This window comes from Triticum dicoccoides, chromosome 4B (assembly GCF_002162155.2).
Source record: "Triticum dicoccoides isolate Atlit2015 ecotype Zavitan chromosome 4B, WEW_v2.0, whole genome shotgun sequence".
Taxonomy (NCBI): domain Eukaryota; kingdom Viridiplantae; phylum Streptophyta; class Magnoliopsida; order Poales; family Poaceae; genus Triticum; species Triticum dicoccoides.
The window spans coordinates 22,886,575-22,911,981 of NC_041387.1; the positions used below are offsets into that span (position 1 = coordinate 22,886,575).

Here is a 25,407-nt window from a genome sequence, read left to right on the forward strand (position 1 = left end):
ATCTAAAAACAGCCTATACTTAAGTATTTCGAAATTACATGGGTCTGGCCTAATAATAAGGTGACGCAACACCTAGAATAACCTCGGGACGAGATTTATGAAGTGGCATCTTCTATATTTCTTCCAAGGCTTCATGCACTCATTATGGTGGCTTCAAAGTCCTCAAATCATCACTTGTAACTCCGTTCTTGTTCCCCTTGCGCATGCCATCATCTCCATGCTTGGTCTTACTCCAATGTTCATCCTTCTCCAAGCTAGGCCCTTCATTTGTAAGCAAAACAAATGTATCCAATTTAGGCAGCATCATATTCTCATGAACATTAAAATCATTACCAAGAAACGAAAGTACCTGATAATTTAATTGGCGCGCACGAGCTCTAGTAATTGGTCCAGTATATGTAACAGTAAGGGCTGTGTGTGTAACAATGGTATTGATGTCCTCATCTGGCGAGCAACGAGGTGCTGCGAGCTGGTAGGCATGATGTGGTTTTCCGGCAGTTGCCTGCTTCCATGCGCGTGGAAAGGGAAGCTTCGTTGGGATGGGGGAAGAAGATAAGGCCTGAACGGTCTTGACCGGGCCCATCCTACGGCTGCTAGGCGGCCGGCCCAAATTTGGGCCCGCGCACCGGCGCCTAGTACTCGTCTTTTTTGAAACATGTGTTTGTAGTACTTTACAACATCCCATGAGATCCACCTGGCCACCTTATAAGTTGATCTCTTCCTCTTTGCCTTAGCAATGTGGGACAGAACCTTGTGTTGGGCATTGTTTTGGAATTCCAGAATTTTTAGAGTGGGATTCATGCACACATGTGCCATTCTGTCACTTCAATGAAACAGGTGGAACTTGTGTGAAGTTCTTTGTTGTTGTACACACGAAGCATGCTTGCTCGAGCTAAACTTCGGCCAGTGCTAGCTGGTTTCGGCTAGGTGTATCCGTGTATGTATGCTCAACCTTAAACATGGTTTACCCGCAAAAAAAAACATGGTTGATCTCTCGAGAAGATCGGTTAGTGGTCCATTTTAACACCAACCTTAAAGAGAGGAAATGTTTAGCCGCCAGTACTTTTATGAGTAGTGTTACAATTGGTTTTCATGTAGTCCCCAAGATAAGAGCATTTGCATTCTTTTTTGTGTCCTCCCTCGGCCAACTTCAGCGTGACCATTTTTAGAGATATAACAAAATTAGGCAAATGCTAGAGCCCCACTACATATAGTGAACACATGAAGTTGTAGTAGTGTCTATCTCGCGAGAGATCAACCACATCATCAGGAGAACAAGCTTAGCTAGAAAATGGACCATGGACCGATATTCTCGAGAGATCAACCATGTTTTAGGTTGAGCATACAACTGGCCGAAATCAGCACTGGCGGAAGTTCAGCTCGAGCACGCTTGCCTTATGCGTCCAACAACAAAGAATATCACAAAAGTTTCATCTGCTTCAATGAAATGATATGATGACCCATGTGTGCATGATAACCACTTTAAAATTTCTGAAATTCCAAAACGATTCCCAACATAAGGTTCAGTCACACATTGCTAAAGCAAGGAGGTAGAGATCAACTTATAAGGTGGCCAGGTGGGTCTCATGTCATGTTGTAAAATACTAAAAACACATGTTTCAAAAAAATAACAGTACAAACCCACATTGCATTGAACCACGTACACATAGTGTGTGTGCTCGCCCGAATTGCAACATGTACAGTCATTATGTTTTTGGCGTGCATGCACGTGTCCTACCCAATAACATTGAGAAAGTCATCAGTAACGTCTCCAATCTTCGGTTCCAGCTTGCCTTGCATCCATCTTACCGTCCTTCAAGGTTTGTGATGGTCAGCTCGACGTTGCCGGATGTGTCCTCCTGCACGTTGAGAAGGTCTGCAAGAGTGCTCACAGGCATGCAGACCACAGGCCGAAGCGGCCGTTCCAACGCCTGTTGGTGCGACATCATGGGTATTACGGCAGCCATTTGTGGACGTTGGCTCGGGCTCTCCTGAACGCACAGTAGACCTACTTGGATGCACGTCGCGGCCTGCTCTAGCTCCGCCAAGCTGCAACCATCACGCACGGCTGGGTCAAGGAGCTCGAGGCTCTTGTTTTCCTCGAATAGCATCCATGCCTGCAAAAAGATTATTGTGATTGTCAATGCCATTGAGGGATGTGATTCTATCATGGTGTACTTCTTGGTTCAAACAAATGGGGTTGGGACTTTGGCCGTCTAGGCACGCTATTTCGAGTTTGTATGAAATTTGTAAAATCACACAAAACTCATTTTGACTGTTTGAATTCAGTTGCAGGAGGTAATTCACTTACGTGAGCTATGAGGTTGAAACCTCGTTGGTTCCTCCTGCCACTGATGATCTCCAGCAAAAGCACACCAAAACTGTACACGTCTTGCATGAACGAAACCATTCCGTCCATGGCATACTCTGGTGACATGTAACCGCTGCCGCCACACATGGGCATCATACAAAATCAGTGAAGAAATCGGGCGAGGATACACTTGAAAAGAAAAGGTAAAGATAAAGGTATCTATAGTCCTTCTCCATTGTATGTGTTATGCAAGGTTTGCAATTCTTACAATGTCCCAACAATCCTTTCTGTGACCTGATGGTCGCCGATGCTGCTGAACAACTTGGCGATCCCAAAATCTGATATCTTAGCCACCATCTCCCGGTCGAGGAGAACGTTGGCCGCCTTGAGATCTCGGTGGATCATCGTGTGCCTCGAGTCCTGGTGAAGGTAGAGAAGCCCTCTTGCAACACCGAAGATGATGTCCATCCTAGTTCTCCAGATCAAGTCAACTCGCCTACTCGGATCTGTTGGCAAATTTACACAATTGAATTTCTCGTCATAAATGGTAGTGACTGGTATATTGCAGTCAGTCAGACACGTCATACGTACCAAAAATGAAGGTGTCCAAGCTCTTGTTGCTCATGTACTCATAGACCAGTATCCTCTAGGAGCAGTGGATGCAGCAACCGAGCAGGCGTACGAGATTGCGGTGCTGCAGCTTGGCGATCAGGTCCACCTCATTTTTGAACTCCTTCAGACCTTGCACACTGTTTCCTGCTGATAGCTTCTTCACCGCAACTTCCTGGCCATTTTCCATTTGACCCTGACAAAGAAAATCCAGGTAATCAATGAGACATTTGTCATACAAGTACAACATGGCGAGTACTATCCGCATGTTGTCTATACAAGCATATGAAATTTTTAGTCTGATTTCACATGGGGTTTACAAGCATTATCACCTTGTAGACAATGCCGAAGCCACCGCGCCCTATTTCATTTTTGGTGCAGAATCCGTCGGTGGCGGCTCTAAGGGTTTCAAGATGGTACGTCGGACACTCGCCTCTCACGATGTCATCAAACTTTGTGACTGAAAAATGGAGAAGGAAGCCACAATACATGAGCAATAGATAGCACAAGTAGTAGTTTCATGTTATTCTACTGAAATAAACTCACCAAGGACGCGACTCACCTTGCTTACTGCGCAGCCAGATCTTTCTCCAGATCATGAGGCCAAGCGATAGTAGAAGCAATGCAAATGATGTTATCACCACGGCGATGATCACGACGAGCTTGCTGGTCTTGGTTGTCTCTGAAATTAAGATGCATGTGCAGTGTAAACGCACGAAAAATGTGTACTCCTTAAGCCATTATACTAGTATAAGGTGCAGCATAGTGTGTGAGCTTGACATCTTTGTCATGGTATAGGATTGACAAGGTCCTTACCTCCAGGCACTCGAAATATCATTCTGTTAATGAACAAAAAGCCTGATTTCTTGACTTCAACCAAAAGTTACATCATGAATTGTTTTTGTCTAACTGGTAACTCAAAAAGTCTGATTTCATGACTTCAATCGAAAGTTACAACATGAATTATTTTTTGTCTAATTGGTAACTGAAGTCAAGCTAAATGAGTCATAATATCTCTACTCCTACCAGTTGGTGATGATTTTTGTAACTCCGTATTTTTCATAAAATCCCTTAGTCTACCCAGACCTGCCCATCCTTCCCCTACCTCATCCAAACAAATAAGATGAATTCATCATGTAAAAAAACAGATGCTGTGAATAAAATTTGGGTGAAACATAAAATAACAATAGTGGCATATACGGAAATTAAGGTGATTTGTTTGAAAAGTTTGTCATGATGTATTAGTCTATTTTGGATTTTGGATCCGAAACAAAGAGAGTCTAATGTGTTTGTAATTACCTAGGTGAAGGTCAGACATTGCCAGCCTGATGAATAGATCCTGGCCATCGTCGACGAAGCGCGTGTCCATGAGCTCGCCGAACCACTGTATGCACCCGGTCCCGCCACCTCGAATGTCCGACGCGGCGTACGCCGTGCAAGAGCAGTTGGACGAGCACCTCCGGCCGCACTCCGCGAGCGATGCGCCGGCGTCCACGCTGCTGCCGTGCGTCTCCGGCAGCTTCACGCCGCGCAGGGTGTAGAACCCGTCGCCGCCCCCGCACTGCAGCGCCGTGCTGCGAGCGCACCCGCCGGACGCGTTCCGCATGCGCCACTCCGCCGGCGAACTCGGCAGGAACCCCCTGATGCAGCCGCACATGACGGCGCCGACCGCGTTGCACACGCCGAACGGGCCACACGCGCCGTAGATGTCGCACTGGTCCCTCGGCCCTGACCAGAAGACCCGCCACAACGCGCCGTCCCAGACCATGCGCTGCATCGCGCCGGACTCGTTCAGGACCAGGCGGGACACCGGCGAGCCAACGCGGTCGCGGTACACGAAGGAGACCTCGTCGGCGGTGTGGGTGAACCGGAACTCGACCAGGTCCTCGAAGGTGGTCATGTCCGGGCAGCCGCTGAACCGCAGCCCGTTCCACGGGCCCGTCCGGTACCTCTTGCGTCCGTTCCACCAGACGTGCAGCTCCGGCGAGCCCCGAGTGTCCATCACGTACCGGAAGTCGCCGGGCGACGGGTCGTCGGCGCTGCGCCACGACGAGGCGGACCACACGGCGCCCGTCCGGAGATCCTGCCCGGCCCGCGACCCGGAGAGGAACGTGTTGGTCGGGTGGTCGAAGCTTTGCCACACCGTGACCCCGGCCGCGTCCGCGAGCATCAGGTTGCCGTCGTCACGGAGCTGCGCCACCACCGCGGCCAAGGAGCTGGACGACGACCAAATGGTTTCGTTACCGCTGGCGGCGTCGAGGAGCACGAGGTCCCCTCGGCCGCTGAGCGCGACTATGCCGGAGGACGAGGCGTGGAGCGGGCGATCGCGGTTGGCGACCCAGACGACGGCGCCCGGGGAGGCGGCGAGCCATATGCCGAGGAACCACCTGGTGCTGTTGGCGAGGGAGAAGAGGCCGAGCTGGAAGACGCCGCCCGGCGAGGCCAGCCTCTGGTCGCCGCCGGTGGCCGTCCGCTGCGTCAAGGTGCTGTCGGCGACGGCCGAGGCCGTGAGAAGCTGCACAGACAAAAAAGCGAGCAGGAGCCGGTGGCGGCTCATGCTCTGGCTCGGCCTCATGATCATTTCACCGAGAGCAGCAAGCAAGAAGTCGCTCAGCACTGAAGCTTGGTGATATCGTGATTTGACCATTTCACGCTGGAAGTCGCGATCAAGAATTCTACGTACTCCTTGCCTTAGCAATGTGCGAGCGTGACTGAAACCTTGTGTCGAGCATTGCTTTGGAATTTCAGAAAATTTTGAGTGGGCCGTCATATCACTTCATGCCCGCTTGAAATGGGTCTAAGTATCTAACGAGATTCACGGCTCATTTGAATGCACCTAGATATCTTTGTATGGTTCGTCTCTAAGAGGGCACCATCTCCCAAACTATCGAAATCTCAAACAAAAAAAAAATCTCCAAAACTACAGAGCAACATACAGGGCCGGTTCGCAAAATCCGAGGCCATGTGCCAAACTCTAAATAAGGTCTGCCTTTCAGTGGTGGAGCTATAAGGAAAAAGTGCACGAGCAAAATTAAAGGAGAGAAAATTTATGATCAAATCACGAACCATACGCACTAGTATTTCAGTAGAAAATGTTCCCATTGATTACAAGATCAATAGATAAATAGTTTTGCTGGGGTTATAATCCAAAAATATCGATTGAATAATTCATGGTACAACCATTACCTGCAAATTGCTGTAGATTATAGGAAAATAAAATTGCTATTTTGAACTTGACATGATGCCATCAAGTAAAACTAGGGAAAACGAAGGAAATTACATGTGTTGCGCCACAACGGTTGGTTGTGTCGTCGCCAACTTCGTTGGCAACAGGCGAAACGACTTCGCTTGCAGGAAAAATGGAGAGGAGCGAGCCTAGGTCTCCAAACCAAATATTTTAAATCAAGTTGTGAAAGCATCGTATAACGACGAGACAATGCATCAGCAATAACATTTTCTTTACCCTTGTTGTGTTTAATGACATAACGGAAAGTCTCAATGAATTCAACCCATTTAGCATGTCTACAGTTCAGTTTTGCTTGACTTTTAATATGTTTCAAAGATTCAGGATCAGAATGTATAACAAATTCTTTGGGCCATAAATAATGTTGCAATGTTTCTAAGGTCCGAACAAGAGCATATAATTCTTTATCATAAGTAGAATAGTTCAGACTAGGCCCACTCAATTTTTCAGAAAAGTATGCAACAGGTTTGTCACCTTGTAGTAACACACCTCCTAATCCAATTCCACTAGCATCACATTCAAGCTCAAAAGTCTTATTAAAATCAGGAAGTTGGAGTAAAAGAGCATGTGTCAACTTATCTTTCAACACCGTGAAGGCTTCTTCCTGTGCGGTACCCCAAACAAAAGGCACATCCTTCTTTGTAAGCTCATTGAGAGGTGCAGCAATGGTGCTAAAATCTCTCACAAAACGCCTACAGAAACCAGCTGGTCCAAGAAAACTCCTCACTTGTGTGACCATTTTGGGCTGCAGCCAACTCTCAATAGCTTCAATCTTGGCTTTATCAACTTCAATTCCCTGTGGAGTAACAACATAGCCAAGAAAAGACACTTGGTCGGTGCAAAAGGTGCACTTCCCTAGGTTCTAATGATTTTACTGGAAACTTTTATCGTGTGTGGGTTCGTATCAATGTTCTCAAACCTCTGAAGAATGCTGTTTCGATGGTAAGAGATGGACAGAGGCAAATCTACAGGGTAAAGTACGAGCAGCTTCCTGACTGGTGTGCCGTGTGTGGTATGTTAGGGCATCTTTACAAAGAGCATGGTAATGGGATACACCCACCCTCGGCTTTGGTTTTCAAGGATCTACATGCCTCCTGGTTCATGCGAGCAGGGAGAGGACCGGGTGAGGGCAATGGACGTCGTGGTGGCCGTCGGGGTGGCCGCACTGGTGGCCGCTCGGGAGGACAGATGAGGGGTGATCGAGGAGCAACCCAAGAGGATTTTCGCCAGGACAGTGGGTATGGATTAGCACCTTTGGTTGATGTGGACATGACCGATCAGAATAGGAAGAGATCCAACCCATCTAGTGCAAACCCCATGCCGACTCAGCAGATGGTGAAAGGGGGCCAAAGTGACCAGAACAGCACACAGATAGCACCCAACCAATTGGCGATTGTCCCCCACCTCCCTTCGCCGATCAGCCCTCCTCCAAAGAGGGATCCCAAGAGAAACAAACATGCTGCAGAAGAGAAAGAAATTGCTCCGAAAAGCAATTTGGCGGGCTCCCAGGTGGGGCGCTGCCAGGCCCAATGAGTGTCTTCTGTTGGAACTGCCGTGGCGCGGGCAAACCTGCGGCAGTTCGCGAACTGCGCGATTTCGCGTTGAAGTTTGCCCCTACCGTACTATGTATTGTTGAGACACAAATTAGTGGACTACGTGTAGAAGCTTTTGCTAGCACTCTAGGGTATGATAACTCCTATGCAATAAACAGTCAGGGTAGAAGCGGTGGAATTGGCATGTTTTGGAATAATACAATCGATGTTGAGATTTTGGGCGACTCTGTTTACCACATTGATGCGAAAATACAGGAGGCGGGGCAGGACCCATGGAGATTGACATGCTTTTATGGGGAGGCCCAAACTAGTCTGAGGCACCAAACGTGGGATCTAATGAAAAACTTGGCAGCTTTAAATGACTTGCCTTGGGTCTGTGTGGGGGATTTTAACGAGGTGCTACGTCAGGAAGAACAGCAGGGTGTAGCTAATAGAAGTAATGCACAAATCCAAGCTTTTCGAGATGCAGTGGATGTTTGCATGTTGATGGACATTGGATATCAGGGGAGATTCTGAACCTTTGAGAAGAAGGTGACGGGGGGATCTTATACCAGGGTGCGACTGGACAGGGCTCTGGCATCCACTGGCTGGATGGACATGTTCCCTACAACGACGCTGAAACACCTCACGTCAGCTAGCTCGGATCACGGTCCAATTCTTCTTAACTTTGATCAAGAGCCGCAACAGTTGGGAGGAGCGAAGGCCTTCAAATATGAGGTCATGTGGGAGTCACACAAGGACTGGAGGCGAACTATTGAGTCGAGATGGAATGATGGAACAGTTCAAACCTACAAGAGGTATTCGACAGGGAGATGCCATCTCCCCTACCTATTCTTGCTAGCAGCGGAGGGCCTTTCGTGCCTTTTAAAATCTAATTCTCAGTCATCAGTGCTCAGTGGCGTCAAGGTGGCACCGACAGCTCCGGCTGTTAACCACCTGTTATTTGCAGATGACAGCCTGCTGCTTTTTAAGTCTAGTGTGGAGGGTGCAACTAGGGTTTCAAACCTATTGGATATTTATTGTGGAGCATCGGGACAGAAGGTTAACAATGAAAAATCTTCTATCTTTTTCAGCAAGGGATGCCCTGTCTCTCAAAGACAGGAGGTAAAGGATGTCCTTAATGTGCAAAACGAGACCTTGAGTGAAAGGTATTTAGGGATGCCGGCGGAGGTTGGTCAGTCAAAGAATGACACTTTCAAATACCTTCGTGATAGGGTATGGGAAAGGATCAAGGGATGGATGGAGAAGCTCTTGTTTGCCGCTGGGAAGGAGGTTTTGATTAAATCAGTAGCACAAGCTATTCCGGTGTTTTCAATGTCTTGCTTTAGATTGCCAAGGGGTCTCTGTGAGAGCATAACTTCCCTCATTCGTCAATTCTGGTGGGGCAACAAACATGAAAAAAGGAAACCGTGTTGGGTATCTTGGGATATTATGACTAATCCTAAAAACTTGGGTGGTCTAGGCTTTCGAGACATGGAACTTTTCAACCTAGCTCTGTTGTCTCGGCAAGCTTGGCGACTACTTCAAAACCCAGAGTCCTTGAGTGCGCGTATACTGAAGGCAACCTACTTCCCGAACACCACTATTGTTGAGGCTGAACTTGGATCATCACCATCGCAGATTTGGCGCTCTATTTTGGATGGGCGAGACACCATGTTGAACGGGATTATTCGGAGGATAGGAGACGGAACCACAACACATATTTGGGAGCATAATTGGCTGCCTAGGGACGGGCTGATGAGGCCTCTTTCTTCAAGGGTTGCTAACCCTCCTCAACTTGTTTCAGAACTTATCAATGCCACCTCAGCTTCATGGAGAGAGGATTTAGTGCGGGAGGTGTTCGTGCCATTGGATGCCGACGCCGTCCTCAAGATCCCTCTATGCACGAGACAGGTTGGTGACTTTTGGGCATGGTCAGAGGATCCTCGAGGCCGGTTCTCTGTTTCTTCAGCATACAGGATGATCTCACGCATCAAGGCAAGCAGAGAGGCATGGTTGGAGGAGGGGCATAATGTTTCCAATAGTGCCATCGAGAAGAAGGGATGGTCCTCAATCTGGTCTATGCAAGTTCCATCAAAACTTAAGGTTTTCACATGGAGGCTGGCTCAACACTCGTTGCCGACGGGTGACGTTCTACATCACCGTAATATGTCGTCATCTCATGTGTGTGCACTGTGCGGTGTTGAAGATAGTTGGAGACATTCGTTGATTGAGTGCACCATGGCGAGAAGTGTGTGGGCTTTGAGCAAAGAAGAACTGGTTCAACACATGTGCGAGAATAGAGATGATAACGCAAAGGGTTGGCTTTTTACTATGAGTGAATCACTACCAGCTGAAGATTTCACAGAACTAATAGTCACCATGTGGGCGATTTGGCATGCACGCCGCAAGGTTATCCACGAGGGAATTTTCCAAACACCTTTTGCGACTCACAGTTTCATCACAACTTACCTCTCTGAACTACAAGTGTTGAAGAAGCCGGTACTGAGATGGGCGCCTCGGGAGGCGCAACCTAATTCCTGGATCCCACCGACGGACGGACATGTGAAGATCAATGTCGACGCAGCTACTCCTAGAGCAGGAGGTTTTGGTGCTGTGAGCGCTGTTGCGCGTAACTCAGAAGGCATCTACCAGGGAGCTTCTGTAGTTATTTTCAGAAATATTGATGATCCTGAAGTTCTGGAAACTCTAGCGATTAGAGAGGCGTTAGCACTGGCTAATGACCTGTACATTCAGCAAGTTCATGTGGCATCCGATTGCAAGCAGGCTGTCGACGCGATCAAGGGAGGAACTGCCTCATCCTACGCGGCAATTGTGTTAGAAACTAAGGCACAAGCTACTTCTTTAGTTTCCTGTTTTTTTAGCCATGAATTTAGAACCTTGAATGTCGAGGCTCATAAACTAGCAAAGCATGCGTTAACGCTTGGGGTTGGCCGCCATGTCTGGTTAAGTCACCCTGGGGATCTTTACGGGTGAATAAAGTTTTGTTGGTTTGCCTAAAAAAAAAGTGAAGGGTGAAGGAGACGGCCGGTGCAAGAGCGATCCTAATCCGCCATAAGCCCGGCCCATAACTGCTCTTTGTATAAAACGGGGGCATAGATCCACTCCGCCATTGCTGCACTCACCCTACTCTCGTCGAAGCTGCGGTATTCACGGAGCGCGCGCGCAAGATCGATCATGAGCCGGAGCCTCGGTCACCACCCACTCTTGCTCGCTTTTCTGTCCGTGCTGCTTCTCGTCGCCTCGGCCGTGGCCAACAGCACGTTGACGCAGCGGAGGACCATCGGCGGCCACCAGAGGCTGGCCTCGCCCGGCGGCGCCTTCCAGCTCGGCCTCTTCTCCCTCGCCAACAACACCAAGTGGTTTCTCGGCATATGGTTCGCTGCCTCCCCGGACGCCGTTGTCTGGGTCGCCAACCGCGATCGCCCGCTCGACACCTCGTCTTCCGGCGTAGTCATGCTCAGCAGCCGAGGGGCCCTCGTGCTCCTCGACGCCGCCAGCGACAACGAAACCATCTGGTCGTCGTCCAAGTCCAACTCATCGACCGCGGCGGTGGCGCGGCTCCAAGACGACGGTCAGGGACGGATTCAAGGGGGGACGAGGGGGGGCGAGACCCCCCCTGACGATAGCGTTTCCTGTTAATAGCGACTAGATTTTCCTTGATTTTGGCTAACTGCACGTAGTGTCTGTCTCGTTTCGCCCCCCCTGTGGCCCTGTCCCTCTTTCTATAATGCAACGTGAAGGCCCAGCCCATATACGTCAGACAAAAAAGTAGGCTATTGTAGAAGGGGAAGCCCATTGTAGAAGGCAATGGGGCCAGGCCTGGAACGCACGCACGCCTAGGTCAGATTGTGGCTACGTTGGTGGCAGCTACGGGATCGACGCCTGATCCCCGGTCGCCCGCAACCTCCTCTGCTGCTATTGGGGAACCGTCTAGAGTAGTTCATGATCCATCGACATGGAGCTTCCAATCTTTAGTCCAGAATTGCTGAAGGGGAAATTAAGACCATGCACGGGCCGGCCGGCCGGCCGGCCGTAGAGCCGGGCAACTAGGCATGGAAACATGGTTAGATTACTTTCTCTTCTTCTCAGTTACTTAGTCGATGGCTGATGTTTTGAGATTAGATTAACTTGTGCCTTTAGAAGTAGAAACGAAGTAGGAGTACAAGATTTGATCTGTATAAACTACAAAAAAATATATTAACCGTGAGACATGGTTTTGCATTGGTTATCCGTTCCTGTAGTTGAATGATTTAGTTACATCCGAATTGCTTTCAGAATTTACTTTATGAAAACTTTTGATTGAAATTGAATTTATTCATATCTCGCGCCAATTTTCTTTGCTTGATTATTAGGATGGACATATGGTTCATCAAAATAGGCTATTGTCTCACTAAAATAAATAGGCTACTGTGTCTGTCCATGATCTTATTATAAGTTTACGCACTGAAGGCGAACTCTCGCCCCCCCTATGTCAAAATCCTGGCTCCGTCCCTGACGACGGTAACCTGGTGCTCGCGGACTCGACCGGCGCCGTCCAGTGGCAAAGCTTCGACCACCCGACCAACACGTTCCTCTCAGGGTCGTGGGCCGGGCAGGACCTCCGGACCGGCGCCGTGTGGTCCGCCTCGTCGTGGCGTGGCGCCGATGACCCGTCGGCCGGCGACTTCCGTTACGTGATGGACACGCGGGGCTCGCCGGAGCTGCACGTCTGGAGGAAGGGGCGAAAGACGTACCGCACGGGCCCGTGGAACGGGGTGCGGTTCAGCGGCTGCCCGGGCATGACCACCTTCGAGGACCTTGTCGAATTCCAGTTCACCCACACCGCCGACGAGGTGTCGTACGTGTACCGTGACCGCGTCGGCTCACCGGTGTCCCGCATGGTCCTGACCGAGTCCGGCGAGGTGCAGCGCATGGTCTGGAACCCCGCGACGCTCGCGTGGAGCGTTTTCTGGTCGGTGCCGAGGGACCAGTGCGACGTCTACGGCGTGTGCGGCCCGTTCGGCGTGTGCAACGCGGTCGGCGCCGTGGTGTGCGGATGCATCAGGGGGTTCCTGCCGAGGTCGCCGGCGGAGTGGCGCATGCGGAACTCGTCCGGAGGGTGCGCCCGCAGCACGCCGCTTCAGTGCGGCGACGACGGTTTCTACGTTCTGCGCGGTGTGAAGCTGCCGGAGACGCACAACAGCAGCGTGGACGCCGGCGCCTCGCTCGCAGAGTGCGGCCGGAGGTGCCTGTCCAACTGCTACTGCACGGCGTACGCCGCGTCGGACATCCGTGGTGGCGGGACTGGGTGCATACAGTGGTTCGGCGAGCTCATGGACACGCGCTTAGGCGACGACGGCCAGGATCTGTTCGTCAAGCTGGCAATGTCTGAACTTGGCCTAGGTAATTAAACCCTCTGCACTCTCCTCAGCATGGATCGCTAGAACCAGATCAGTTTCATCCAAATTTTATTCAGCTTGTCTGTATTTTTTTTCATCAATTCATCTTATCTATTCTGATGAGGTAGGGGAGTGGTTGGGGGCCTTTTTACAAAAATAAATAAATGCAATAGCTTATTTCACATGATCAGAATGATGGATGACAGACACACTATCATCACAAACTGCTAGGATTAGAGATAACTTCTTTACCTTGACTTGAGTTACCAATTAGACAAAATAAAACATGTTGTATCTTTCGGTTGCAGTCATAGAATCAGACTTTTTGAGCTACCAGTTAAACAAAAAACAATTCATCTTGTAATTGAAATCATGAAATCAGACTTTTTTGTTCATGAACAAAATGTTATTCCGCAAGTGTTGATTTTGAGCTCCAGAATCATGGCATTCGCATTATCTATTTTTTTACATCAATTTATATTATCTATCGGGATGAGGTAGAGTTAGACTTAGGGGTTTTCTACAAATGTGGAGTGGAGTGGAGTGGGGTCTTCCTATAAAGATGGCACAACTTATTTCACATACATTTGGTCAGAAACGATGGATAATACCATCATCACGAACTGGTCGGAGTAGGGATATTCTAACTCCTTTGGCGCGACTTCAGATACCAATTAGACAAAAATAATTCATGTTGTAACTTTCAATTGAAGTCATGAAATCAGACTTTTTGAGTCACCAGTTAAAAAAAATCATGTTGTAATTTTTGGTTGAAGTCAAGAAATCAGACTTTTTGTTCATTAACATATTGATATTTCAGTCCCTGGAGGTAAGGACCTTGTCAAGCCTATACCAAGACAAACATGTCAAGCTCACACATTATGATGCACCATATACTAGTACAATGGCTTAAGGAGTACACAATTTTCGCGCGTTTACACTACGTCTGCATCTTAATTCAGAGACAACCAAGACCAACAAGCTCGTCGTGGTCATCGCCGCGGTGATAACAACATTTGCATTGCTTCTGTTATCACTTGGCCTCCTGATCTGGAGAAAGATCCGGCAGCGCAATAAGCAAGGTGAGTCAAGAGTCCTTGGTGAATTCGTTTCAGGAGGATAACCTGAGATTACTACTTGCTTCTATCTACTGCTCGTGTATTATGTTTTCCTACTCCATTGCCAGTCACCGAGTTTGATGACATCGTGAGAGGCGAGTGTCCAGCGTACCATCTCGAAACCATTAAAGCCGCCACCAACGGATTCTGCCCCAAAAATGAAATAGGATGTGGTGGCTTCGGCACTGTTTACAAGGTGATAATGCTTGTAAAACCCATGTGAAATCAGACTGAAAATTTCCTATGCTCGTATAGACAACATGTGGATAGTACTAGTCTTGTCGTACTTGCATGACAAATGTATTGATTAACTGGATTTCTTTGTTAGGGTCAGATGATAGATGGCCAGGAAATTGCAGTGAAGAAGCTGTCAGCAGGGAATAGAGTGCAAGGTCTGAAGGAGTTCAAGAACGAGGTGGACTTGATCGCCAAGCTACAACACCGCAACCTCGTACGCTTGCTCGGCTACTGCATCCACCACTCCGAGAGGATACTAGTCTACGAGTACATGAGCAACAAGAGCTTGGACACCTTCATTTTTGGTATGTATGACATGTCTGAGTGACTGCGGTATACCAGTTACTACCATTTATGATGAGAAATTCAATTGTGTGAATTCGCTAACAGATCCGAAGAGACGCGCCACCTTGAGCTGGAAGACTAGGATGGACATCATCTTCGGCATTGCCAGAGGGCTTCTCTACCTTCACCAGGACTCGAGGCACACGATGATCCACCGAGATCTCAAGGCGGCCAACGTTCTCCTCAATCGGGAGATGGTGGCCAAGATATCGGATTTCGGAATCGCCAAGCTGTTCAGCAGCATCGGCGACCATCAGGTCACGGAAAGAATTGTTGGGACATAGTAAGAACTGCAAACCTTATATAACACAAACAGTAGAAAAGTATTATAGTTACGTCGACTCTTTGTTTCTTTTCAAGTGTGCCCATGATGGATTCCCTAACTGATTTTTATGCTGCCCGTGTGTTGTGTGGCTGCAGTGGTTACATGTCACCCGAATATGCGATGGACGGCATGGTATCGTTCATGCAGGACGTGTACAGCTTCGGTGTGCTGTTGCTGGAGATCATTAGTGGCAGGAGGAACCAACGAAGTTTTAACCTCATTGCTCATGTAAGAAGTCAATTGCCTCTTGCAACTGATTTCATAATAGTCAAAATGAGTTTTGTGTGATTTTATAAATTTCATCCGAAGTCAAAATACCATGCCAAGACGGCCAAAGTCCCAACCCCGTTTGTGTGAATCCCACAACGGCATTGACAAGCATAATAATCTTTTTGCAGGCATGGGGGCTATTTGAAGAAAACAAGAGCATCGAGCTCCTTGACCCAGCCGTGCGGGACGGCCGTAGCCCGACGGAGCTAGAGCAGGCCGCGACATGCATCCAGGTAGGGCTACTGTGCGTTCAAGAGAGCCCGAGCCAACGACCACAAATGGCTTCCGTAATACCCATGTTGTCGCACCAACAGGTGCCGGGACGGCCGCTTCGGCCGGTGGTCTGCATGCCTGTGAGCTCTCTGGGGGATCTTCTGGACGTGCAGGAGGACACGTCCGGCAATGCCGAGCTGACCATCACAAACCTTGAAGGGCGGTAGGATGGCTCTAGGGCAAGCTAGAACCAAAGATGGAGACGTTACTTACGTTTTCTCAGTGTCATTGGGCAGGACACGTGCATGCACACCAAAAACATAATGATTGTATAAGTCGCAATTCACGCGAGCATACACACTACTATGTGGCTTTGTAGTTTTTTTTTTTTTTTTGAAACATGTGTTTGTACTATTTTACGACATCACATGAGACCGACCTAGCCACCTTATAAGTTGATATCTACCTCTTTGCCTTAGCAATGTGGGACTGAACCTTGTGTTGGGCATTGTTTTGGAATTTCAGATATTTTAGATTGGGATTCATCCACACATGGGCCATCCTGTCACTTCAATGAAACAAGTGGAACTTGTGTGAAGTCCTTTGTTGTTGGACACAGGACGCAAAAGCTTGCTCGAGCTGAACTTCTGCTAGTGCTGGTTTCGGCCAGGTGTATGCTCAACCTTTAACAAAGGCAACGCTTAGCCGCCCGTACTTTTGTGAGTACCGTTACTACTAGTACAAATGCCCGTGCGTTGCACCGGGTGAATATTAAATATAACTTGCACCACGTGCCATTATGCAACACCTTTTTAAATCCAAATTTTGCAAACGCCAGAGATAAGGTTACACCGAGTATTTCTTTTTTGGATGTATTTTTTTAAAACAAGAATATTTTTAAAATTGGATTCATTTTTATGGTGACGAACATTTTTGGGAATATTATATTTCATCTGTAATTTATAGCAAAAGTGTTCATGCGTTGCACTGGATGCAAAATAAATATATATATGCTTAAACAGTTGAAAAAATACCACTCAAACAACTACAACCATAACAGAACAACATTGTTCGAACAATTCATATTTTCAGTTTGTAAATCTCATAGCTTTCTCAAAGGATATAATAAGTAAACATGGATATGCTCTTACTTGATGTTCCAAGTTGCATGGTCTCGGTACTGTTGGTGAACTGACGCACGGCAAGTTGAAAAAAAATTGTTGTCGAAATAGAAATACAGTAGTGGTCCAAAATATTGGGATGAACTTTCTGAATAAAATGGATAAATGATTTCAGTTTAAATGCCTCACAAAACAGTGCAATGCTTCATGCCTAAGGCTCAAACCCAAGAATAGCCATGCACCGAGAATGAAGAATAACCATGCAAATCATCAACAAATTCATTCAGAAAGATTGGCTGCTTGTACTTCATTCAGAATTCACAAGCACCAAGAGTCAAATCACGGGCGTTGTTTAAGGTTCAAAGCTTCAGACAAATTTTACTTAGCTAGAACTAACAAAAGAAAAAGCAAACTAAATCGATAGATGGATGATCAGTTAGTGCTCGGTGTTGGAGAACAGTGATACAACTTCTTCTTCTTCTTCTTCTTCTTCTTCTTCTTCTTCTTCTTCTTCTTCTAAGCCTTTTGTCCCAAACAAGTTGGGGTAGGCTAGATATGAAACCTTTTCACGAGGATTTCCTAGGAGGTCACCCATCCTAGTACTACTCTCGACCAAATGAGTTGCTTATCCAAATGACTGGCTAGTTTTTACGTTGGCTCGTCAAGCCTATCACAACCCTTATGTATGAAACCCTTTCACGAGGACTTCCCAGGAGGCCACCCATCCTAGTACTACTCTCGCTCAAATGGGTTTCATACTCATGAGACTGGCTAGTTTTTACGTTGGCTCGTCAAACCTATCACAACCCTCCTCCTTTACCCGGGCCTGGGACCGGCTATGCCTAAAAGACATAGACGGAGTTAGAACAGTGATACATCTAACCAACAAAAAATGGACTTGATACTTAAATTGGTTCATGGTTAAAAGAATAGACCCCTTAGTTCTCAGATATAAATGGACATCAACATAAGGTCATGAGCCAATCCAAACCACCGCCGGTAGCATTAATTAATAAACTGGAATATCTGTATATACAAAGGCCGCCTAGTAGAAATCTAAAAGGATCTTCAAGGCAACACTCTTTGTTATCATCCTAAACATAACAATTTATATACTAAAATTTTTGGTTGCTTAATACCTTGATACATCAGAAGAAGAAAAGTTTCGTTTTGACACCTTCAGTTCTGTTGTGGACCATGAAATAATATTGCAGCCACTAATTAAAATCATGCAGTCAAATTAGTATGAAGGCATAATTATGAATCTGCCCGTATAAGATCAAAATGCGATATAATTCTAGGCTGACAACAACGAAAGATGCAGTACAGCTCGACCAAAATGCGAAATTCAACAGAAGAGTACAAGTTTTCACGAACCTAGAAAGAGATTATGTAGTACAATATTTTAGGATCCTCTCAACACTACATACCAACTCAAATTTGTATAGAACTGAAGAAACTTAGGACCTCCTGCAGGTATGCTAGTACTAATATGCTAAAACACACACACACACACACACTATGTACCAATATCTTTGGTGAATGTGTGATGCGTGCCTGAGGACGAGGAGAGCAGCGATATAGCTCACGAGCTCGCGCGCTCCTGTCACGTCGGAGTTGGCAGTTATGGCGGATGGAAATACTTCGTTCATATATGCAGAAGGAATAGTGCATATATGGTAGTGGGCCCGTACGATCAGCTCAGCGGAGTTAAGGCATTGCCGTGACGGAAGGCCATTAGTACAGGATGCGTGCGCCCCTGGTACCGGCGTGACCAAACGGCGTCGCAACAGGAAAAAGGAAATCTGCCTACCCGGCTCGACCTCTCGGGCACCATACCCTCAGGAAGTCAGGGTGTTTTGTTTTGCGCGGCGGAGAGATAGAACCAGTGGCGGCGGCACAGGCGCTGGGAGATGGATTCGAGTTCCTACCAGATCTGGTCAACGGGTATGGTTTTTGCCCCCGCCTTAGATTCTACTGTAGTGATTTTGCGGCATGCACCTCAGTAGTGTTTTCCGGTTGGAAGACAGATTCCCTCTTCCGTCGTTGGGGTGGTGAGGTGAATACACGCCGCCGGTGCAGCCGGTTGCAGGTCCGATGGACGCAGTAGCCGAGTTCAGCGTTGCTGATGTTGGTGATGCCTCGCCGGCGGGGCAGCCAGACCTGAACGACGCTTGCGCGTCAAGCAGCTTGTTCGCACCTGATTCAGAACAGTCAATGTGCAGAGACGACCCGCAGGCACCATGGTGGACGAAGAGGTAAATCATGCCTAAATTATCCGCTGACTGTATTACTGGAATCCTTGTGGTGCAGACGCTCCTGTGATAATGCCACTGCTTGGAAGTAGATATTACTGGAAAAAAAAGTGAAACTGTAATGCGTGCTGGTGTGTTGGGAGGATGCGGTCTCCAGAGTTAAAACAAATGTGGTATATGTGACAGCAACAATCTAATTGATGCTGGGTTCGTGTTGGGCGGGCACTTGTTGAACGGCCACCATGCGCCGGTAGAGTGTGCACTCTCGAAAAAACAATCAGGGGAAATGCAAAGAAGACTGGAAGTGTTGTAACGCCTGAACTCGGCAGGAGCTTCGGTTCATTAGGTGAAGCGTATAACTACTACAATATGTACTTCTAGGAAATTGGATTTGGAATCAAGTAGTGATGTGACCTATGATTTACGGATCAGTTGCTGAAGATAATTAATATCTTACTTTTTCAGGAGTTTTATCATAATTGCCACATGAATGTCAAGTCATATACCCGTGACAGCGGTTTGTGTTCGCAGGGGAGAACATCACTACCGAGTCTGTCACTGTGAGGCCTACTTCAATTCAACTGCAAAAGGCGCCCAACGATGAGTGCCCTTCAGTCTCGCTTCCGTCCTCGACGGTGTGTGTTTGGAATTTTTTCTCAAAGGAAAAGTGCTTTCAAGGGATGAGGGCATACCACAGGTTGGTTTGTAGGAGGCGCATTTGGTTCTGTTTGGCTGTGACATGGTCTTTCTTTTGTGTTCCTTGATCTAGTGACTATTGTTGTGTCGTATATAGCAAGAGCATTAACATCGTGTTTAGTTTCTGCACGGTGGTTAATTAAGACTGTAACAAAGGCAAAGTGATTAACTGATCTTGCCATGTATGCCTGCACATCGCTGTAGCTTCTATTGCCACAAGCATGTGGAATAAAAGGAAAGGAACTCCTTGGGAATTGAAATGCTCTGTTGTACTTCTGCATCACCTTCCAAGCCCAGTTAGGGAATTTATGGGAATGAAAATCAGTGCACAGAAATCAACTTGTTATGTCTTTGCAAGGGTATCTGTTTTCAGTAGGTTAGTTTAGAGTTTTAAGACTCTTACAAGAAGTCAAAGTGGCTGAACTTTTGTCTATATACTACTTGTGCATCATTGTAGGGCTGCAACTATGTGTGTGTTGCTGCCAGCATGTGGAATGGAAGCAGTGAGGTACCACGAGAGAAAAAAACATCTTTGCCCTTCCTATTTCTTCTTAGGACCCCGTTAGCAGCAGAGCAGTTTGAATGATTGACTTTGTTGCCATTGGACATTAAAAGGCTTTTTTTTTCCTGTTTTGATTACGTGAGTCGCTTTAAGTTGTTGCCCTGAAATCGGTATAAAACTGGCTAAAATCTGGCTGATCGCCATGAGTAAAACTGTAAAGCTTATTGTGTCCATAGGGAAGGGTGCACTGCTAGAAAATGTGTGTTGTGTGAATGAGTGTGGGCCGGGGGTAGTGCTGAGATTCATCTTTTAGATGTTAATTGGCATGTCTGACATATTTGTAATTTCACTGCAGTGTTTGGATTGGAGGGAACATCCTTGCATCTCTTGAGTCGTTCCAGCAAGTTGCTAGATGGGTGTAGAGTCATATACTAGAAACCGCCGCGTGGTGTGCGTGGGGGAGAACTTTGCCAGGTGGTCCTTCGGTGTGTGGCCTACTTCAACTGCAAAATGCACCCACCGGTGAGTGCCCTTCGGTCTCAATTGCGGTCCTTGACAGTGTGTTTGTTTCAGTTGTGAATTTCCAGTGCTAGTATGTTAAGAAACCTCAGACCGAATGTGTTTTTATTCAATCTTCTATACACGGAAGCTCTTTCAGGTTGTTTGTATCCACCGGAGATCTGTTTGTACCAAACCTGGCCTAGCAAAGAAAATTGATTAGGTTGGCGAGAAATACTTTGTTCGGGTTATGAGGGCTTTATAATTATACTTGTGAAACTGCATTTCGTGGGATTTCCTTTATGACATGCTTAGTGCATGTATGCTTTAAAATTTGTTCTAAGTAGTTATACTTCTTTAACGATGACTTCTTTTGATGTATGAGCAGGTTGGTCCTAGCATCTACCCTCGTGTGCACGTGGATCTGCTGCTCTTGTCGGCATCCCCAGCGGTTGTCGTCATGGTCACCCCGATGAAGGTTTCTGGGTGCCAACCGTAGCCTCCCAGTGTGTGCGCAGTTGAAGGCTTTGGTTCGGTGCCCATGGCATCATGCGCATCCGCCTCCCGTCATGCAATAGCAGAGATAAGCCTCCATATGATGATCACAGGGCAAGAAATGTAATGGTGTGCCTAGAGCAGCAGCTCCAGTTGCGGTACAAGCAAGCATATACAGTTTTGCGGTATATGTCGGCTACAAGGGCACAAGAACACCACTTGACCCCAGATCCTAGTCAGGCGGTCATCGAAAGAACACATGCAACAATCCTAAGGTCGTCTTGCATGTTGTGGATAATGGTAACCTTGACGGTCTCTGCCTGGGCGCTTAGCGAAGTTCACCGGTGGGCTCAATCGTTCTGCGCATCAAGTTCAACTTTTTCCCTGTAGGGTGAGCGTTCAGTAGCCGTAACAGCACATCATAAGCATGTAATCTGGGTATAGTAAGGCAAGTTATGTGTTTGTGTAAATGTAGCTGCCTGTGTAACAACCGCATCAACCCTGGTGTTGCTTTGCATTTGGTCGATGAACTGTGTTATTATTGGATCTGACTTAGGATTTGTTTTTCATATATTTGCATGTTGACTATCCCAAAAAAATCCATGAAATGCAGAAGGGTGAGGTTAGGTGTTGCGTGTAAATCTCTGTATCAGAAGTACATATTAAGTGTTGTTCGCTGCATGATAATAATGTTTTTTTTGGCAGAGAATGACAGTAATATTTCATTGGGCTATGCAGAAAGTTAAAAACAGAGCCCCCTCGATGATTCAGGTGTGTAGAACCGCTCACTGGCGTTCTGTCCACGGCTTACATGACTACGTTCATGCCGCAGTCTGGGCATGGGACAACGGGTAGAGCGACAGGATCTTGGGCCTGGTTTGCTTTCTACGACTAGAAGTGGTCGTTCCAAGAATTCAAGTTTGTGATGTCAATTTAAACTTGTGATGTCAAACACATATATATTTACAAACTTTATACTACCATCTTTTTTAAGGTACTTTATACTATCATTTTTTGCAAAGTTTTGCCCAAATATTATGTGAGAACTGGTTTATGATGGATATGCGAGCGCGATAGGGCTGGCTAAATGAGTAGTCAGTTCCAAAAAAAGGTCACGTGTGTGCCTCATCCACAGCTGCCGGCATGCACAGGTCGGCCGTAACGTACCGGCTTGCGTGCAATGTGTTGGAAATATGCCCTAGAGGCAATAATAAATTGATTATTATTATATTTCCTTGTTCATGATAATCGTTTATTATCCATGCTAGAATTGTAGTGATAGGAAACTCAGATACATGTGTGGATACATAGACAACACCATGTCCCTAGTAAGTCTCTAGTTGACTAGCTCGTTAATCAATAGATGGTTACGGTTTCCTGACCATGGACATTGGATGTCGTTGATAACGGGATCACATCATTAGGAGAATGATGTGATGGACAAGACCCAATCCTAAGCCTAGCACAAGATCATGTAGTTCGTATGCTAAAGCTTTTCTAATGTCAAGTATCATTTCCTTAGACCATGAGATTGTGCAACTCCCGGATACCGTAGGAGTGCTTTGGGTGTGCCAAACGTCACAACGTAACTGGGTGGCTATAAAGGTACACTACGGGTATCTCTGAAAATGTCTGTTGGGTTGGCACGAATCGAGATTGGGATTTTGTCACTCCGTGTAAACGAAGAGGTATCTCTAGGCCCACTCGGTAGGACATCATCATAATGTGCACAATGTGACCAAGGGGTTGATCACGGGATGATGTGTTACGGAACGAGTAAAGAGACTTGCCGGTAACGAGATTGAACAAGGTATCGGTATACCGACGATCAAATCTCGGGCAAGTACCATACCGCTAGACAAAGGGAATTGTATACGTGATTGATTGAGTCCTTGACATCGTGGTTCATCCGATGAGATCATCGTGGAACATGTGGGAGCCAACATGGGTATCCAGATCCCGCTGTTGGTTATTGACCGGAGAACATCTCGGTCATGACTACATGTCTCCCGAACCCGTAGGGTCTACACACTTAAGGTTCGATGACGCTAGGGTTATAAAGGAAGTTTGTATGTGGTTACCGAATGTTGTTCGGAGTCCCGGATGAGATCTCGGACGTCACGAGGAGTTCCGGAATGGTCCGGAGGTAAAGATTTATATATAGGAAGTCCTGTTTCGGCCATCGGGACAAGTTTCGGGGTCATCGGTATTGTACCGGGACCACCGGAAGGGTCCCGGGGGCCCACCGGGTGGGGCCACCTGCCCCGGGGGCCACATGGGCTGTAGGGGGTGCGCCTTGGCCTACATGGGCCAAGGGCACCAGCCCCTAGAGGCCCATGCGCCAAGATATAGGAAAAAGGGGAGAGTCCTAAAAGGGGAAGGCACCTCCGAGGTGCCTTGGGGAGGATGGACTCCTTCCCCCTCTTAGCCGCACCCCTTCCTTGGAGGAAGGGGCAAGGCTGCGCCTCCCCCCTCTCCCCTGCCCCTATATATAGTGGAGGGGAGGGAGGGCATCCATACCTGAGCCCTTGGCGCCTCCCTCCCTCCCGTGACACCTCCTCCTCTCCCGTAGGTGCTTGGCGAAGCCCTGCAGGATTGCCACGCTCCTCCATCACCACCACGCCGTTGTGCTGCTGCTGGATGGAGTCTTCCTCAACCTCTCCCTCTCTCCTTGCTGGATCAAGGCGTGGGAGACATCGTCGAGCTGTACGTGTGTTGAACGCGGAGGTGCCGTCCGTTCGGCACTAGGATCATCGGTGATCTGAATCACGACGAGTACGACTCCATCAACCCCGTTCACTTGAATGCTTCCGCTTAGCAATCTACAAGGGTATGTAGATGCACTCTCCTTCCCCTCGTTGCTAGTCTCTCCATAGATAGATCTTGGTGACACGTAGGAAAATTTTGAATTTCTGCTACGTTCCCCAACAGTGGCATCATGAGCTAGGTCTATTGCGTAGATTCTTTGCACGAGTAGAACACAAAGTAGTTGTGGGCGTCGATATTGTTCAATATGCTTGCCGTTACTAGTCTTATCTTGATTCGGCGGCATCGTGGGATGAAGCGGCTCGGACCAACCTTACACGTACGCTTACATGAGACCGGTTCCACCGACAAACATGCACTAGTTGCATAAGGTGGCTGGCGGGTGTCTGTCTCTCCCACTTTAGTCGGATCGGATTCGATGAAAAGGGTCCTTATGAAGGGTAAATAACAATTGGCATATCACGTTGTGGTTCATGCGTAGGTAAGAAACGTTCTTGCTAGAAACCCATAGCAGCCACGTAAAACATGCAAACAACAATTAGAGGACGTCTAACTTGTTTTTGCAGGGTATGCTTTGTGATGTGATATGGCCAACAAGAATGTGATGAATGATATGCGATGTATGAGATTGATCATGTTCTTGTAATAGGATTCACGACTTGCATGTCGATGAGTATGACAACCGGCAGGAGCCATAGGAGTTGTCTTTATTTATTGTATGACCTGCGTGTCATTGAACAACGCCATGTAATTACTTTACTTTATTGCTAACCGGTAGCCATAGTAGTAGAAGTAGTCGTTGGCGTGACAACTTCATGAAGACACGATGATGGAGATCATGATGATGGAGATCATGGTGTCATGCTGGTGATGATGATGATCATGGAGCCCCGAAGATGAAGATCAGAAGGAGCAAAATGATATTGGCCATATCATGTCACTATTTGATTGCATGTGATGTTTATCATGTTTATGCATCTTGTTTACTTAGGACGACGGTAGTAAATAAGATGATCCCTTACAACAATTTCAAGAAGTGTTCTCCCCTAACTGTGCACCGTTGCGACAGTTCGTGTTTCGAAGCACCACGTGATGATCGGGTGTTAGATTCTAACGTTCACATACAACGGGTGTAAGACAGATTTACACACGCGAAACACTTAGGGTTAACTTGACGAGCCTAGCATGTACAGACATGGCCTCGGAACACGGAGACCGAAAGGTCGAGCATGAGTCGTATAGAAGATACGATCAACATGAAGATGTTCACCGATGATGACTAGTCCGTCTCACGTGATGATCGGACACGGCCTAGTTTGACTCGGATCATGTAATCACTTAGATGACTAGAGGGATGTCTATCTGAGTGGGAGTTCATAAGATGAACTTAATTATCCTGAACATAGTCAAAAGGATTTTGCAAATTATGTCGTAGCTCACGCTATAGTTCTACTCTTTAGATATGTTC

The 25,407-nt window shown here is 47.3% G+C and overlaps 2 protein-coding genes and 1 long non-coding RNA gene across 4 annotated transcripts; 2 read left to right on the forward strand and 1 right to left on the reverse strand.

The window, feature by feature from the left end:
- Positions 1–1,595: 1,595 nt before the first annotated feature.
- LOC119293239 (receptor-like serine/threonine-protein kinase SD1-8) lies at positions 1,596–5,478 on the reverse strand. Its single transcript, XM_037571776.1, has 7 exons — positions 4,220–5,478; positions 3,483–3,602; positions 3,253–3,380; positions 2,903–3,116; positions 2,580–2,817; positions 2,312–2,444; positions 1,596–2,117 (listed from the first exon to the last, which is right to left on the reverse strand). The coding sequence occupies exons 1-4, from the start codon at positions 5,475–5,477 to the stop codon at positions 2,958–2,960; spliced, it is 1,665 nt and encodes a 554-aa protein (XP_037427673.1). The 5' UTR covers position 5,478; the 3' UTR covers positions 1,596–2,117; positions 2,312–2,444; positions 2,580–2,817; positions 2,903–2,957.
- A 5,376-nt stretch (positions 5,479–10,854) lies between these two features.
- Positions 10,855–16,040, forward strand: LOC119293240 (receptor-like serine/threonine-protein kinase SD1-8). Its single transcript, XM_037571777.1, has 8 exons — positions 10,855–11,284; positions 12,214–13,096; positions 14,061–14,180; positions 14,285–14,412; positions 14,545–14,758; positions 14,844–15,081; positions 15,219–15,351; positions 15,522–16,040. The coding sequence occupies exons 1-8, from the start codon at positions 10,895–10,897 to the stop codon at positions 15,831–15,833; spliced, it is 2,418 nt and encodes an 805-aa protein (XP_037427674.1). The 5' UTR covers positions 10,855–10,894; the 3' UTR covers positions 15,834–16,040.
- Positions 16,041–18,531: 2,491 nt separating this feature from the next.
- On the forward strand, positions 18,532–21,742 carry LOC119293241. 2 transcript variants are annotated; one of them, XR_005142995.1, is made up of 5 exons: positions 18,532–18,674; positions 18,758–19,328; positions 19,448–19,679; positions 20,536–20,702; positions 21,067–21,742. It is a non-coding gene; the product is annotated as an uncharacterized LOC119293241 (long non-coding RNA). The 2 variants fall into 2 exon arrangements; XR_005142994.1 differs by having other exon boundaries at positions 18,758–19,679.
- The last annotated feature ends 3,665 nt before the right edge of the window (positions 21,743–25,407 follow it).